Source organism: Brachyhypopomus gauderio, chromosome 6 (genome assembly GCF_052324685.1).
Source record: "Brachyhypopomus gauderio isolate BG-103 chromosome 6, BGAUD_0.2, whole genome shotgun sequence".
Taxonomy (NCBI): domain Eukaryota; kingdom Metazoa; phylum Chordata; class Actinopteri; order Gymnotiformes; family Hypopomidae; genus Brachyhypopomus; species Brachyhypopomus gauderio.
In genome coordinates this window covers 10,688,850-10,706,448 of record NC_135216.1, presented here as the reverse complement: position 1 = coordinate 10,706,448, position 17,599 = coordinate 10,688,850, and the positions used below count along the sequence as shown (strand labels likewise).

The 17,599-nt window shown below is 49.9% G+C and overlaps 1 protein-coding gene across 3 annotated transcripts in view; it reads right to left on the bottom strand.

The window, feature by feature from the left end:
- pag1 (phosphoprotein membrane anchor with glycosphingolipid microdomains 1) overlaps nucleotides 1-17,599 on the bottom strand; it is a 29,529-nt gene that overhangs the window by 2,901 nt on the left and 9,029 nt on the right. For 2 of the 3 annotated variants that reach the window (XM_077008624.1, XM_077008626.1), the window contains exons 2-6: nucleotides 5,652-5,858; nucleotides 5,172-5,223; nucleotides 3,768-3,870; nucleotides 2,884-3,431; nucleotides 155-214 (exon numbers count right to left, since the gene is read on the bottom strand). In XM_077008624.1, coding sequence (XP_076864739.1) covers nucleotides 155-214; nucleotides 2,884-3,431; nucleotides 3,768-3,870; nucleotides 5,172-5,223; nucleotides 5,652-5,803 — 915 coding nt within the window. In that variant the 5' untranslated portion in view covers nucleotides 5,804-5,858. The remainder of the gene's footprint in view (nucleotides 1-154; nucleotides 215-2,883; nucleotides 3,432-3,767; nucleotides 3,871-5,171; nucleotides 5,224-5,651; nucleotides 5,859-17,599) is intronic. The other variant, XM_077008627.1, reaches the window with a different exon arrangement.

Genomic DNA, 17,599 nt, shown 5'->3' with positions numbered 1-17,599 from the left:
ACTCTGTTGGTTTACACTAGCAATTGTTGACTTTATTTCGGTTTTAATGGGCCCAACACTTTGTTTTAATACACCATAAATACTTAGTGCATTTTGACATCTAAATCAGGATGAAACAGGGAAATAAACAGATAACTGCTTAGAAGTAACCTACCTCCTGGTCTGGTGATACCAAATCCTCGGGGTCTAGAGGGCTCGACAATAGTGAATGTGACTGTAACACAATAACACATTACATCATTAGTTAGAACTTATCTATATTTGATCAGTTTACATACAGCAAAAAAAAGCTCTCCACACACCTCCATCCAGCTTTCATTAAAGTGAAATGTAGGGACTCATTCCTTATTTAACAGTCTCCAGTGCTTGAATACTGCTTCCCCATCTTGGCGATCACTATTGTACACTCACAAAGGGGATCGATTCGTGAGTCATTAATTAAGAAACTAAATCCTATAGCCAGTCAATAATGAACACCTTGCTCGTCTGCGAGGAATATCAATTTTGGAGCCAGTGGTTTGCTCATCATGGAACGTATGGTTAAAGTGCACTTTGCTGTCAGTGTGCTGAGATTAACAATAGCTTAATATGAAATTACGAAATTCAGTTTGCACAAAGTAGCAGGCAAGGGACATTTCTGAAATGAAGGCGCTCTGCTTCGGTGAACTCGAAAGTGTGTTTACATTGATACAAATTATCCAAAGTGCACAGGCTCTGAGATGTGCTTTGATATTAGTTCAATTAGCAAAGCAATTAATTTAATAGCCTGTGATACGTTTGGCTCTGGAAAAAGGGCACGGCGAGTTGGGAGACAGGCCATTGGGAGTGACAGACGCTGGATAACACGGAGAAAAGCACGAGCTTCTCTACCGTGGCACAGCGGAGCGTGCTCAGGCAGACGCACGCTGGAGGGCCGGCGTGTTGATCTGCAGTTTACTGTGAGGGACACACCTCCCTCAGCCCATGATGGGGGACCCGGGGGGGGGGGGCCCTCTCTGCACCACAGCCCACATCCTGACACTGCCTCCATTACCAACCCTCTGCACTTCCCCTAGACACGAACGAGGGAACTTCTGCACTCTGCAGTCTCGCGACGGTCACGTTGGTTGGATGTGCCGGTTGCAAAACTGCAGAGGCACAGTTCCATCCGACAGGTGGGCCACCAGCCCGCCCGCGACGCCAGCCGCGTCTGATGTTGGTGTTTAATAAACGTGGGGCTCTTCCCTTACAGTGCCAACTACCCCTCGAGCCACAGCTCATTAAGATGTCGTCCCACTGGCAAAGCCGCCCCGCCCTACCACACAACATCCCACACAGTCGCAATCTCTACACCGCCGCTACACGGTGCCATGGGCCTTCTTAACTTCACCTTACGGTTTGCAGCATGGGAGGCTACTGCATGACTGGGACGTGGTCTGTGAAGGAGACGATGCCTTCAGGTTGAGGACGGCGAGTTTATTTTCACGAAAGGTTTAAAATTCCCAACGTCCTTGCACCAGGACACAGTCTCTCACAAGAATATATGATGGAACACTGATCAGCTTAACGTGAAGCTATTACTCTTACGTGTGTGTGTGCGCGCGCCTGTGTATTTGTGTACACAGCAAGCCTGATTGCGTGTGTGTGGGTGTGTGTGTGTGTCCCACTACTATTTGACAGGGTTTCGCACGCAAACACCGACCCTGCACGTTGAAACACTCCCCCGTCCCATTCATCACGGAGGCGGGCTGTCAGGCAGCCGGCAGGGCGCGTGCCTGTGGCCCAGTGCTGGAGATAGACTCCACACACACACACACACACACACACACACACACACACACACACACACACACACACACACACACACACACACACACACACACACACACACACACACACACACCCACACACACACACCCCTAGAGTGGCTGATTACGCGTGAACGCCATTACTAGGGATATTGCCTTCGATTCGGTGCCATTGCACAGAAAGAGCAAATGGGACTTTCTGCACTTTGGAGTTTAAGAAGCAACAAGCTGTCTGGTATCATAGTTGTAGGATTTTCATATGGAGCTACATGACTGGCCGGTGTCATAAGCCCAGCCCAAGAGTCCCACATGCTGGAGAGTTCCCAATGAGCTGGAGAACATCTGGCTCTGTGAGATTAATACGTCCCCAACACACACTGCCTTGACTGATGAGACAAATCACCGCCGGCCCACTCGGGCATGCATGCGCACGCGGCTGCAGGGGTCGAGCTCGGGCTCGGCGCAGACATATGGGTGTGGAGGGGGAGGGGCGGAAGGAGCGGCCAGCACCTCTGGACTGAGGAAATTGCTGACTTTAGAGCACAAGTGCACCATGGGAAGGGGGGCGGGGTCAAGCTGGAAGGCTGCAGGTGCCCCCGTGCAGGGGGGGAGCAGAGAGGCAGGCCTGACTTTCTTAGATTGGCCCACAGTTGTCGGAGTGCCGGAACCTTCTTTAGCAAGCAGCTAATTGACTGGAGGGATGAAGACAAAAGAAGTGAGAATGGGGGGTTGGCTGGAGACAAAGCGAAGACCAAAGCTAGTTTGGTGCCAGCAGAGAGACGTGGTGCGTGTGGGATTGTGTCCAACGTATGTGTGTGTGCATTTGTGTGTGTGGACACGCTTCTGTACGTGTGTGTGCATGCGTGTACGGGCCTGGCACCCACACGAAGCCCCACGCAGTGCTGTTGCCTGGCGCGGTGCGAGACATCCACTCCCCTTTGCAGATGGCTGCTTTGGGCTTTCGGGAAGCCGCGTCAAAGCTCATAATTAAGCAGCTGGCGTGGGCTGTTGTTCTCCATTCACACACACACACACACACACACACACACACACACACACACACACACACACACCTCCTCCCATCCCCCCCCCTCACCTGGCCGTTGTGCAGGCCGTTGACCCTCGGGCCGTCGGACTCGTCCAGCGCCTTGTGTGGTATGGGCGGAGGCTTCTCTTCCTCGGGCTCCTCGGGAGCGGCGCTGGCCGCCGAGCGCCGGGCCTCCACGTCGGCGCTGTAGCGGCTCTTCTTCTTCAGGTTGACGGAGGCGTACTCGGCGCCGTTGGGCAGGGAGCGGTGCTCGGGCGTGGGCGGTCCGGGGCTCGGGAGGCCGTTGGCCAGGACGGCAGGCTCGGCGGTGGCGCCGGGCGAACCCGGACCCTTCAGCTCCTTCACCGTTTCATAAAGCGAGTCCTCGATGCTGGCGTCCCGCGACGCTCCGTCCTTCAGGACCTCGTAGGTGCCGTCGCTCAGCGTCCCGGGCCCGTCGGTGGGCACCGCCGACGCCCCCGACACCGGGAGAGCACCGGAGGCCGGAATGCTGGGCAGCTCCCGGTCCTGAGGACACTTGGAGGAGCGGAGCTCAGACAGGCTGGACAGCATCTCCTCTGAAGGGTGGGGACTCGTGTCCATGGTGTCGGTGAGGACTGTTCACCAAAGAAGAGCAGAAAGATTCAGCAGCAACACACGCCAAATCTCTTCCACCCACCACTGTATTAGAAATGCCTTTTACATGGCACCACGCAGGTTATTGCTTTGTGAGAATGTAACCAGTGATACAAAGAGCTAAGGGTGGCGGCCACATGCCAACAGACAAGTAATTGCACACCCATTCAAATGCAGAAACAGAAGGACCCTTTACAATGGTGTATAGTACAAGGTGAGTGGTTCTCAAAGTGGATGTTGAATTAACTGGTTAAAATAGGGAACATGCATATTGTGTGTGCAATAAGAAAGTTGGACTTGAAATATTAGCATTTTACCTGTACCACTTGTAAGAGGCCCATTGTGGGAGCTACTGGCCACCAGATCAGTACCATGACTGCCCGTTTCTGCTGATTGACTACATGTCTCTTTTTCCGATACCTGGATGAAGACAAACCCCGATTGATAAAGTCAAATCTACCCTTATTGTATCCTGCTATCCTTATTGCCAGAAATGGACATTGCCTAAAATATTGAGGACAAAAGGCAAGTGGATGAAGCTCTTTGTTTTCAAACCACAGGAAGCCAGAAAGTGACTCTATGGCTCCACCTTGTGGCACTGTGACGACATCCCACCGAGGCAGGAGGTTAAAGCAAAGAGGCACTCTGCTTGTCACAGGAAGACAAAGACTCCATTTAACCTGTCAGACACTGCCATTTAAACGAACACCTCCTCACCGTTTTCCCTGACGAGGCATACATTATTCGATAAAGGCTGCCCTCTAGATATCCATCACTTTGAAAAGAAATGATTCTCCACTCTCTTTGGGCTTCGTATCCACACGTGACAGGATGCGATTAGAGAGATATTATGTCGGATTCTCACCAAAATCCTTACCACCATCCATAAACCCTCACTTCACATTAACCCGACATGATCTTTCAGCCACCTAACCCATCGTACATCTAATTCAGTATTTACATAAAATGGAAAATACATAAAGACAAAGATAAGATAAGAAAATAATTTTAAGGCCGACAACAGACAACAGAGCTGGCAGGTGTGATAAATGTCAGTATGCATGACCAAATGTGAGAGGGTTTCTTCCTTCATTGGTCTGGAACATGTTACCTCAGGAGAACCCGACCAAAATGTTTTGGTGGTGGGTCACACTGGCCTAAGCCACATGCAAGAGCCAATGGGCAAGAAATTAACCACTTAGAGACGATTATAGCGAACAACAAAACACAGCCTATTGTTTGTATGTATGTATGTGTGTGTGTGTGTGTGTGTGTAACCAGTTTCAATTCGCCAGTGCATTTCTCACATGACATGTCCAATGTGATTTTCATAGACGCTCACTGCTAAACTGTGCTGAACTCTTAACCTCGTGTCTTAAATGGCGATTTCCCAGCGGCCCATGGTTCCCTGCAGAGGGCGCTTCCTCAGGGACGGGCTGCTCCTCCCCGGGGTCGCCCTGGCCTGATCTAGCTATGAGCCTGGCTCATGCTTTCATCCTGAGCAAGAGCTCCACGAAGCCCCGTTGAGGGGGGGGGGGGGGGGGGTTCCCCTCTAACCCACAACCCCCCCAGGGCCCCACCACTGGATGGCCATCGCCTGTGCCATTTAATCGCATTCTTATTGGAAAATGCTTTTGTGACGAAAAGCACTTAAGGTATGACTAGTCGCAATCAGGCACAGAGTGAAGATTGTTCATCTGAAAAGAGCCATGCTAACATACCCCATTCATCAGGTTCTCATGGTCCCCGGGGAGTTGGCTTGACTTCTTCTGCCTGGGGAGGGGGGGGGGGGGGGGGGGGAGAAAGATCACTGCTGAAAGGAAGTTGATTACATTTGTAATTTGAACCTATAGTATGCTGCTCTAACCCCATGTGGATAATTAATTACCTTGATCCATATGCTTCAAGATAAAGAACTGGCTTGGAACTGCATGTCAGTTCGCCAGTAGTATCAATTTGACAATGATCGTGCACTACAGTAACACTGGACTGCTAACACTCAATGAGCTGGAACACGCAGGGAAATACGTGACTATTCACTTCAGTTGTATTTTTGAAGAACTTGTAACAATAGACATTGTTTAAAGGCAGCACTATGGGAATCAGAACCTGAGGCCCAGGGACCTTACAGAGTGGCTGAAATCAAGGGCGCCACGTGGGTGACCACACCGGGGGGGCCGATGGGGCCGGGCGCTACTCACCCCTGGCAGCCGGCACACAGCAGCAGGAAGAGGGTGAGGAGCAGGAGCGCCGTCAGCACGGACAGCAGGCCCACCAGAGGCAGATCTCCGCCGAGCAGCGCCACCCAACCTGTGACCCCTGACCCCCATGGAGTGCCCAGTGCAGGAGCCATTACACATCACAGTGAGGAGCAGAGTGCATTTGCCACGCATAGATTACTGGAGAATCTAAAGGGGAGAGAGAGAGAGAGGAGAGAGAGAGAGAGAGAGAGAGAGAGAGAGAGAGAGAGAGAGAGAGAGAGAGAGAGAGAGAGAGAGAGAGAGAGAGAGAGAGAGAGAGAGAGAGAGAGAGAGAGAGAGAGAAAGAGAGAGAGAGAGATGTAAACAAAATATAAAGCAAGTGTGCATTTGTAATGGCAACAAGCCATATGACTTCCTTCATGTTCCGTCAGTGTGAACATTGAACACGTGTCATCGTGCTAAACGTTTATGTCAGCTACTTTTAGTAGTGATAAAACCGCAGTTCCTGTCTGAAACCTCATTATCAGGAAGTTACCAACAAGCAAACATCTAAATAACAGCGAGCAATACTGTTGCATTCCATCAGTGACGCATTTTCAGTAGCCACAAGGGGGCGCACAAAGGCAAATCCTGTATGTGAGCTACAAAAATCCCATGCGTAGCCCGTTTATGTCGTATACTGCAGTCTTGAGGAACCATCTAAACAAATGGTGGCTGGGTGTTTCAATAAGCAGCCCCCACACGTAGGCCAGTTTGAACTGACAACGATCCAAATCCTTAGGACGGCCTCAATAGAGCCGCTGTTCGGAGTTATTTTTAGGCGGGGAGGGGAGCGGAGAACACCCCACCTCCATAAACTGAAAGAACAGATAAGGATCAGATGGCAGGCATCCCAGAGAGTGGCAGAGGCCCAGACGCTTTTGTGTCAGAGCTGAGGGAGAGAGGAGGAAGACAGCAAGCAGGATCAGCGAGGGGAGAGAGAACCCGTCTAGGGTACTGCCCCCCCCCCCCCCCCCCCTCCCTCAGACACTGGAGTGCAGGGAGAGTGAGCCTTGGAAAACATCGTTAAAAAAAATCCCACAAAGCACAGGCAGCATGGCAGCCTTATTTTAATATATGTGGCTCTTTGGGTTCTGAATGTGAAAGCTCACTCGGGCTGCGTGCGTGTGTTTGGAAAAAGCTTATTATACTATTCAAGGACATATGCAAATGTAGCAGGAAGATTCGAGTAGTAGGTGTGATGTGTACACTCGCGTCAAGCAAGGATCACAGCATGCTGCACGTCAACAAAAGGCCCACAGACGAGTCTATAAAAAATAAAAAAAAAACCAGACTGCCTTGAATATGAACAAACGACCGTAGCATAGCTCACTATAAACAAAGAAAATGTTTAGTCAGCTTTAAAGCGGTTTTACATGCTAATGTATACATGCACTGGTGGGTGGGTACATATACATACGTCTGTTAGGCTCTTGTTAAAGTCAGTGAAGACATGTTTGGGGGGGGTTTAAGAGGGATGTTGGTCTCCAAAGAACAACCATTCCCAGAACTCCTACAGTCACAAATTCTTCCAGGAAGTCATATTAAAACCACAGCAGACGCATCCATTACAGCAGAAAAACACAGCTGGTCTCCTGGACGCGCTGGGAGACGCGTGTGCCACCTTACACGGACACGCCGCTGGCGGACACGGGTCAGACCACCAGGAGCGGCGAAGCGCATGGCAGTGCCCCGGCGGAAGGTCAGAAGTTCAGCCGCCCTGCCCGACCCGACACAGGCGTGGAGATGGATGCTCCGATATGATAACGGCATGGACATCACGCGGCCCCGCCTCCCTCCCTGGGGGGCCGGGATGAGGGAGCTGCCAAAGTCGTCTGGGGCAGCATGTTCTCATGCTCCCAGCGTGCGATCTCCTCCGTCTGTCGGTGTGCGAGGGGCCACCGTGTCATAGGCGTGTCCATACCCAGGCCAGTGATCAGGACATGCACGTACCCCATGAGCTTGTTTACACGCGTGCGTCTGTGTGTGCGTGGAAGAGAGAGAGAGACATTGCTGAAGAAAGATCACCGAACATCTCGTTCCCAAGTACAGGATACTGAACTGCCATAGTGACGATGCACTGATCAGAACTCGTGGGATGGTTTGATCTAACGAGCGTGCTAAACGACACTGGAAGGAATGCAACCACGACCGCCGAAGCAAAATGAAGACTGTGTTGGTCTACGCACGTCCATTCCAAAACACACAACCCCAGAGTTCAGAGAGGAAGAGCATTCCCCCCCCCCCCCCCCCCCCCCCCCCCCCCCCCCCCTTGGGATTCAGCATAGCAGTGCGTTTCATGCCATTGAAAATAAGAGAATGGAAAAGCCATTTCTAGAGGAATGTTTGGAGAGGTTGGCCGAGATCTGCAGCTGGGTTTGCGACCAGCACAGGGAGACAGACAGCATGCTCCACCTCTACCTCCACCCAGAACACCTGTGAGAACCTCTCAGGATCTCCGTCCCTCTGGCTGCCCGTGGCATCTCAGCTGTGCATTTATCATGTGGCTACACACTGGGCGTGCTGCACAGCAGAACACACGAGGTGTGAAAACATGCTGTGAATGTCTGCAGACCAGCCAAGCCCCACAGTGTGACCGTGGAGCGAGGGGGCGAGGGAGTGAGGGAGTGAGGGGGTGAGGGGGTGAGGGAGCGAGGGAGCGAGGGGGCGAGGGGGGCGAGGGGGGCGAGGGGGCGAGGGGGCGAGGGAGTGAGGGGGCGAGGGAGTGAGGGAGCGAGGGGGCGAGGGGGCGAGGGGGCGAGGGAGCGAGGGGGCGAGGGAGCGAGGGGGCGAGGGGGCGAGGGGGCGAGGGAGTGAGGGGGCAAGGGAGTGAGGGGGCAAGGGAGTGAGGGGGCAAGGGAGTGAGGGGGCAAGGGAGTGAGGGGGCAAGGGAACGTGTCCACTGCAGAACTCTCATGGCCACACCACGGGCAGGTCAGGAATACCTAACTGGGAATAAATAAATACATTAGGACAGGGCTAACAATAAGGACCGTTTAGCTTCATTATTTGAAGATTTTCTGTTAAGACGTCCCACATTAAAGGTTTAAGCCAAGATCCCTTATGTTGAACTTCAATATCTATTAGTGAAATATCAGCAATATCTCTTACGAGGTGTCGCAGACCAAGAGAACAAAACCAGGAAGCAGCAGGTATCCTAGCTGTGGTACCTCAGGTGTCTGAATCTGATTGGTAAAAAAAAACCCTGACAGACAGATGTAAGCCCCGGTTTACCACTACATCCCCCTCCAGCACAACATGACCGACTTGCGTTTAATACAGCGCGAGATTCCAGTTCAGTGGAGCATAACGTGACGGCAGAAGAACTGAGATCCTCTGGATGAGCCAGGCTGACTGGATGGAGTCTCCCAACCTTCTCCGATGCTCTTCATGGCCTTGCTGGACCCTGGTCAGGAGCTGCTGTCCCATCATGTGTGGGTGTGAGCAGAAAGGGAGGGAGGGGTGGAGGAGACCATGTCTCACCTTCCGGCTCTACCCAGTGGGCGGGCCTCACGCGTGGGCCGGGTCGCTCCCATCACACCGCTTAATGAGCTCTGGCTGGTTTCGTTACGAGCGCTGCTTTCCGTGCGGTCCGCAGGGCAGGGCGAGACCGCCGACAACCGATCCACCAATCAGCATCCTCCTTGCAGGAGCGCCGGTACGGGCTTCCAATTAAAACAGCCCCCGTTAAAGCAGCTGCCTCTTTGTTTCCATGGCAACAGTGCTCATCCCAGGGGTTAATCATCTGGTGTGAAAACCAACCCCCCCCCAAAAAAGGCATGCAGGCCCAGACGGCGGCATGTCTACACCGTTTCCACCTCCTCATTAGCGGGCTGATGCGCGTGGAGATCCGGACGCGGGTCTGAGGGGTCAAAGCCGGAGGACGCCAAGCGGTAACGCTGACAAAGGGTCAAGAGGGGGATCGCCACGGGGCAGTTTCCCCCCGCGAGGGCAGGGGGACGGTGGCGGGGTAAGAGCTGGCCGGAGGGGGCACAGCAGGGTGTATCAGGCTGGAGCAGGACCAAGACAACACAGACAGGAAGCAGCAGGTAGCCTAGCTGGCGTCTCCCTGTGGTAAATGGCTTCTGGCTCACGGCAGGTTTGGAGAAGCATGCCAGCCACCTCCCCTTTCATCGTGGGTTTGCATCGGATTGGTAAAAATGACTGCAGGCGGGCGTGGGCAGAGCAGGCGGGCGTGGGCAGAGCAGGCGGGCGTGGGCAGAGCAGGCGGGCGTGGGCAGCTGGAACCTCTACTCCTCCAGTGATGACAGAGAGAGGTTTGCTCACGACATCTCTAGAACAGGAACACTTCCTGCTACATACGGACCAGTCTCATTAATACATGCAAAGCACAAACAGCCTCACGTGACTTTTTAGGGTCCGAAGTGGCATGAACGTAGATGATCTTTGAACCAGGAAATGAAACTTCAGCAGACTGATAAAGCTGTTAATGTTCTACTAGCAGATCTGTACACGTTTCGTGCTCAAAACACCAAAATCAAGACCAAGAGAGGCAAATGTGTGTGAGAATAAACTACAGGTTCCAAATTCACAATTTGGGAGATGAAAGTAAAAATGAGAAGAGGACAGGTTCCTCCTTTCTTTCACTCATCTTTCATTCTCTCTCTCCCACTCCTTCCCTCTCTCATACCCTCCCTTCTCTACCCCTCCCTCCTCTCTCTCGCATTCCCTCTCTCCGAGTCCATCTCTCCCCCTTCCCCCACTCTTCCCCAATTTCCCTTTCCCTCCATCTCTTTCTCTATTGCTGTCCCTGTTTTTCTCTTTCTTTCCCTCTCTTCTTCCTCTCTTTGTCCTCTCTCATCTCTTTTACTCTCTCTCTCTCCCTCTCTTCCTCATTTGCCCAGTCTTAGACACTTGGCCACTGCACTGAATGAAGCAAACTGCTTTGCCTCACTGGACTGCCAAACAATGCTCTCTGTGTGCAGCTCTCGTACTCACACTTTCACACACACCCTCTGGTACACACACACACACACACACACACACACACACACACACACACACACACACACCTCTAAAAACAGAAGCGGGGCCCTCACTGTCACAGTAGCTCAATTTGACACTTCATATCTGAACAGAGTTTGAGAGATGGGCTGAGAAACAGACTGATTCAGCAGATTCGTGATGTTCTCACACACACAGGGGGCAGCAAGGTGCTAATCATACTACTGAATGGATGATTCATTCAGCGGCACTCTGTGAATGTGCTGCGCGACAATGCTAAGCACCCATAGCAGTGACAGTGAACACCGACATATTGCCATAGATCAACCAACTGTTCCCTTATAACACCCGCAGACCAGCACAGACTGCCGAACTGTATACGAGCTGCTAAGATTTAGCTACTTTCGCTTGTTTGATTGCTTCACCCAAATTCCAGAATGACGGCAGAACAGTGTGATGAGCAGGCCCTGGCTTCACCTTTGACCTCCGCATGTACACAGCTTCGCATACCAAGCGAGCTTTTTTTAAAACATGATCTTGAGGCATTTTATTGCATCGGCAGTAAAAAGGCCCCCTGATGTTCGTGGCTCCACCACTACGCTCCTTAATGCAAGACGGAGACGAGAAGCAGAGACAAGGCCTGTGTGCCCCTGCCAGAACTCCCCACCCCTCCCTCATCAAGGGGGGGGCAGTTGGGCAGAAAAAAGGATATTGCAGGAGCCTGTGCCCTCCACACATGGAAAACCACTATGGAGATTAAACTGCAGTACATCCTCCAGTCCTATGGCTGCGCTGTCGAGCAACACTCGCCCCCTGTAGACTGGATGGAGAACTGCTGGAGGCAGAAGGGAGTGCAAAGATGAAATAGAAATCCAATATGGCTTTACATCCAGCCGGTGTGCAACAAAGCAATTTATCACAGCATGCACCAGGCTCGGCTAGGGCCCACAGTACACTGGAAGAACAGCCCTTGGGTTCATAGTTATTCCCATAGAAACGACCCCACATTGAAATACTGAATAGAAGTAAATATGAAGTCATTAACTGTGACCTTTTGCAATCAGCCAATCAACTCGGAGATGAGGTGAAATTCACAGTTTTGGTTAATGCTCGATTACCTGAGCAAGCTCTGGCCAGAGCATTTCAAGGTTTGCTTGAATTCAGAGCAAAACAGAGGGTCACATGGCCTCTCCCCTCCTCTAGGGCAGATCTTAGGAGATGGGGGTAGGTCAGCCCTCTCTGCGAGGAGGATTCCCACCCCCGCCTGATTAATTTTACTTGGGATTCAGGGTGAGGCGTGTCAGCGAAATAAGGGAGTGTATTTGTACTCGTGGGGTGTGCGTCCGTGGCGGTGGGTTACCGCACAACTGATGCTTACAGTGATCTTCCCTGCACACCATTCCTCAGAGGTGCTCCACAGGGAAGGAGTCCGTGATGTGCTTGTTTGAATGTCCCCCCCCTCTAGCTGCGCATTTTCCCACTGCACATTATGCATCAGTGGAATAGTGCTGTTCATCACCCTGTAAAGATATGGTAAAATATGGAGGCTGTCGCACCATGCCAGAACCAGCGGAACAAATCAGGGGGTCGACTGAATGACAAAAGGGTCCCAGCTGGAGCTGAAGACCTGACGCCGTCCTACATTAACGAATCCACTTCATGGCATGTTTGCCATTTTAAATGTGTTGCTTTTCAAATGCCTCCTTTAAAAATAGCACCTATGGCCGTATGGCTTTCTTCCACTGCGGTAGACACGTAATGGTTAGATAAGACACAACTGAACACTTGCAGAAAGCATTAGTGGGTAAAAACGGAATGAAAACTGCTCAGAACCCGTAAAACGGTGCAGTTCTGCTGAGGCGGCAAAGGCATCTGGTGGCGGAATAGAAATGATCCAATTAGAAGAGGCGCCTGCCACACAGCCGTGCGTGTGCAGCAGAATACATTAGCTAGACATGTCAGCCATGCGGGCTGATGGCACCATTCAGTGTTGCTGTGGCTGCAGTGGAAGACACAGCGATGTGTGCACTGGGAAGGGGGCAGGTCTGGGGCAGGTCTGGGGCAGGTCTGGGAGGATCAGGGGTGGGCCTCTAGGTTCTCTCCATCTCTCTGCCTGGGCAGCCCAGTGATGGATCTCCTCTAGACCTGCCTGTGGCTGCCACGCCCTAAGCCCTTAATCACCTCTCTACATGCCTGCAACTCCTTCATTAGCGGCAATTACCTGTCATTCAGCTGCCTTGTCTTTTCTTATTAAAGCATTAAGCATGAAGAAATGAACACACACACACACCACACACACACACACACACACACACACACACACATTTGCAGTCAATATTTCCTTTTCTCCTTTGGCACTGACATATAGGCTCATCATGTCTGTCTGGCTGACTGCCTGATCGCTCTATAAGAGTGTAATTTCAGCCCGAACTCGAAGTCAAAGTCGTTAGCGTGAAATATGATGAAACACCAGGGCCGTGCTGCACTGTCCGGCGGCACTGTTGGTCCGTTCGCCCCCCCCCCCCCCCCCCCCCCCCCCCCCCGCCCTGCGACGCTCAACCCTCCCACGGGGTCATCAATAATTCTCTCAGAATGGGTCCACAGCGGCGATCACGTACATATGGGCTCGAGCTGCAGAATCTCGTCTTCGTTGAGGCTGTGACCTCAAACTGGAAGGGAACCATGTGCTCCTAGTGTGAGACTTGTTGGGCACAGGACAGAGAGAGGAAGGACACCGTGAATGGACTCTGGAGGCTGAGGGGGAGGTCAGGCGTTCTGCTCTAAATCACTATCAAAACCTTAAAGCTGTGGTGAAATACAGAGTACGCAGTGGGGAATAATAATGTTCTTCTGTCATAAAGTTGCTGATTTCTCAGAAAGGACAAACGCATTCCTTGCAATAATCCCAAAGAAAAGCAGACCGTAGAAAAATACTGTCATATCAACAAGATTTAACTTTGATCGAATGGACTCTAGGGATTGGGTATACTACTCCCCTGCATATCTGGCCAATAAAATCACTTTGGGGGATGGACACAAGGAGGGAAACAGTATGACAGAGGTGGAGGTGTCCCTCTCGGAGACGTCCCTGCCCACAGACCTGGTCACAGTGTAGTGGGCAATTCAAATGCCCATGAAAACATGGGTGTTTTCTTCAGCAGTTCTGAGCTCACAGGCTCCGATTTCCCAGGCCAAGAGCTCAATTAAAGGCATTTAAAATCAACCGGACCGAGGGCAGGCCACAGGAAGCGCTGGCCAAGAGGCAGGAAGTGGGCCCGCTTCAAAAGCAAGCCTTTTGCGGTTTGGCAGTAGCAGGTGCGGGACACTGCCACACGCTCACTCCAGAGTTGAGAGCGGCACTCTCCGTAACCAGGGGCCCATCCAGAGCAGGATATCCCAAGGGAGACTATCACGGACCATTACCAAGACTTTGCTCCCTTACACTGGTTTGCTGCCGGATTTGCTTCTGGCAACGCTGAAACCAAACATACTTTCAGAATTTCGCCATCGCCTATAGTTTTCTTGTTCAAGTAAAGCCTCCTGTCATTATGTATAGTTTGGAAAAGTGAATGAAAATGAAAAGTGGATACTGTGTTGGCATACTACAGTTGGACAACAGAGAGGCCAAATATGACAAAATATATCCAAAAATCATACACTGTACATCATTGTTAATACAGCCTTATTTATGAATAAGGTAAAATCATTTTTCACCCCCCAATTTTGTTTATTCTACAAACAAAAAAAAAAGTCCTGTGAGGGCCAAATATTTCAGCTTGTGAAACAAACCATTCAAATTGTGTTGCTCGGTGTTATGAAAGGATGACTAAATCTGAGGCATTCAGCTTTAAGTATGAGGGAATAGACTTATCACCTACACATCATTAATGTAGCATCTGCTATAATGGTGCTCAAAGGAAGTGTAGCTGTTAAAAGTCGTGCTAGCAGTTTGGAGAACAAATGCTATCTGCACAGTATTTATTCCTCACTCAACCAGCTGCTTGAGATAAATGCATACCTCAGATCGATAAGGATTTAGAACATGAGTGGTAGGAGAACCTAGACCCAAAGTGACAAACCTTTCAGTGGTGGACCACCGATTTATCAGCAGGTAGAAAGGAAACATCTCTGTTGAAACATAGAGCAGAAACTTCCCTTTTCTTCTTCTGTCTTGCTCTGCAGATTTTTCCTGTGCAGTTTTACTTTCTGGTAGCAATATGCCTTAATGGACGAATGCAAAAGCAGTTCCTCTTTCAGCTGGGTTTACTCGTACCACATTTCTGGAAGGGAACATGTGGGTGCTCTGAAGTGTGGTGGAGTGATGCTATGTCTGCTCTTCGAACCGACATTATGAGTACATTCTGACAGGCAGGATCCACCACAGCTTTTCAATGCTGAAAATAACTGGCGTGACTCTACATTGAAATAAACCTCAACACAAGATGATCTCTTTGCAAAATGATTAGATTACACAAGGGAACAAAAGGGAACAGCCCATTTGGTAGAATTCTGTAAAAGATTGCTCAACGTCTTTAAACCAGATTCTTTTACTCTCTTCTTTTAGATGTTAGATAGTTATCGGACCAAAAAAATGCATTATATATATATATATATATATATATATATATATATATATATATATATATATATATATAGTACATCAAGACAGCAAAATAAATATCATGTCAACAAACATTTTGTCTCAGAACCCGAGTTACCACAAGACTCTGCAACCACACCCAAGCAATGCTGGCAATGTTCCATGTGGTTACGCTTCTCAATATACTGTCAAGGTTCACATGCTTTTTACCTCTAGGTTCACTGTGTTGCCCTACTTCAAATGGATACCAGAAAGTTATACACAGAGTTAATTGGGCAGCTACACAATTACAACCAGGTGAAGTGTGTCTGACAGAAAATCTTAAAAGCGGCAGTAAAAATGTCTGTGTTCAACTAGGGCTGAGGGGAGGCTTTCATGTCAGACCTTCAAGATGAGAAAGAGTGTGCAGCAGACAGAAAACAGTAGCATACGTAGGAGTGAGAGAGAGAGAGAGAGAGAAACGTATATGCTGAGCAAGGCTTATTAAAGTTCCCTTAGAAATGAGAGAAGGAAAGATAGTGAAACTGCCACGACTGCTGGCCTTCTCCTCAGACAGTCTTCACTTCTCCCCCCAGATGAACAAATCGCATGCAGAGGATTCATTCTGATGCTTAATGTGGCGAAATGGGACACGGCTCACAGCTGTCAAAAGTTCAGTGCCAAAGAAATGCTGCAGGACCAGAAGCCCAAAGTGAATGCCAATACTGAAGGAGCTACTCAAGTCCGTTCGCATGCCATATGAAAGCAAATTTTAAGTCTCTCATCCAAGCTCTAGTTATCGTAGTCCTAGTTACTTGGACAACAAACTGCAACAAATCCATGCCGAATAAAGCATCAGGTCATACGGCAATAAATGTAAATATGCTTAAGGAAGCAGGCGTTCAAATCAAATGTGATTTCTCTGCTCCGAGACCAGGTGAGAGGCTGGATAGTGGACAGGACAGTTAATATAGCCCAAATGTGTGGGCACACTTAAGAATTAGAGGTACCAGCAGACCAGAGTTCATACACATTTGTGACGGTTCCGATATGAGTGGCAAAACAATTTTCTCCTTTTCACCATCACTTTCTGATGGGTCTGACTGCTGTGAATGCGTGTAAGGTGGCATGTTAAGATGACCCCACGCTAAGGGCCTTGGGGAAGAACATCAAAGCTTTCCAGAGCATTTCTGCACAGTCATTATGAGTAAACGGCTTTAATCACTAACGGACGTGTAAATCGCACGCTGCTTCCCTCGCCCAAAGGAAATGATGCCGCACTTTCATCCCCGTGCAAAAAGACCCTTGCTCACCTGCGGCGCGTTGTGAATGCAGCCATCAAAGTGTTCTACAGTGAATAACTACCGAATTGAATTTCAAGTATTTGAAAGAAATCAGGCTGCTGCACAGGGAGCTGTGCAGGTTAAACAAGAGGACTTTTCCAGCACATTCTATGCGGTTAGGGAAGCAGGCAAAAGCTACATAATCCCAGGTCCTAGTTCACCTGGAACTTTCTGGAACCGCCCGAGACAAACGAACACTCTAGAAAGGACCGGTGCCAATGCTTATTTCATAATCAGGCCCGAAAATATCAGATGGGTAAAAAAGATGATAATTTCAGAAAACCCAACTTGTCGTATGCAAGGCCTAAGGCATCCTCACCAGTCTAAATGTTAGATATGGTGCACATGAGATTTAAAGTACACAGAAAAGGAAAAAGTTTTATTAAGTAAAAATAGGGTATGACCTTACTGGCACTGCCGAGACAGTTAAACACTACAGCTTCTAAACACACCAGAGAGAAAACAAGTGTTTTTAAATTAGGTGTTAATAAGATACCGCAACAATTCCAACAACTCTAACGCAATTAAAAGAACAAATAACACTATGTGGAATTCTCAACCAGGACAGGTTCTAACCAATATTCTCCTCATGTTTCAAATGTAAATTGATAAACTGGGTGAAATGTTCCTTCTTTGGCTCAGCCCGTGCACCTCTTGCTAGGCCTTACTGCTGTGGGTTGGTCTGATCTCACTCTTTCCCCGAGTGGCTCACTGAGGTCCCAAGAACCATCTGAAATGCAGCTGGCACCAATCCGCCCAGCAATCACCCCGCAGTTCCTTCACTCCCAGTCAGCATGAAGAATGGACCAGCCTGCGATCGCCTGAACACTCCCCGCCGGCTCCAGTCCAGATGGTCTGGGCTGTTCCTGAATCCCAAGAATAATCCCAGTAAGGCCAGGACTCGCTCTACACACACACCAATAATCAACAAGTGAAATATGAGTAAACCAAGATCAACATAGAATCCCGTCATTCCACAAATATTAGTTAAATATCAATAACGTTATGTACAGCAGTTCATT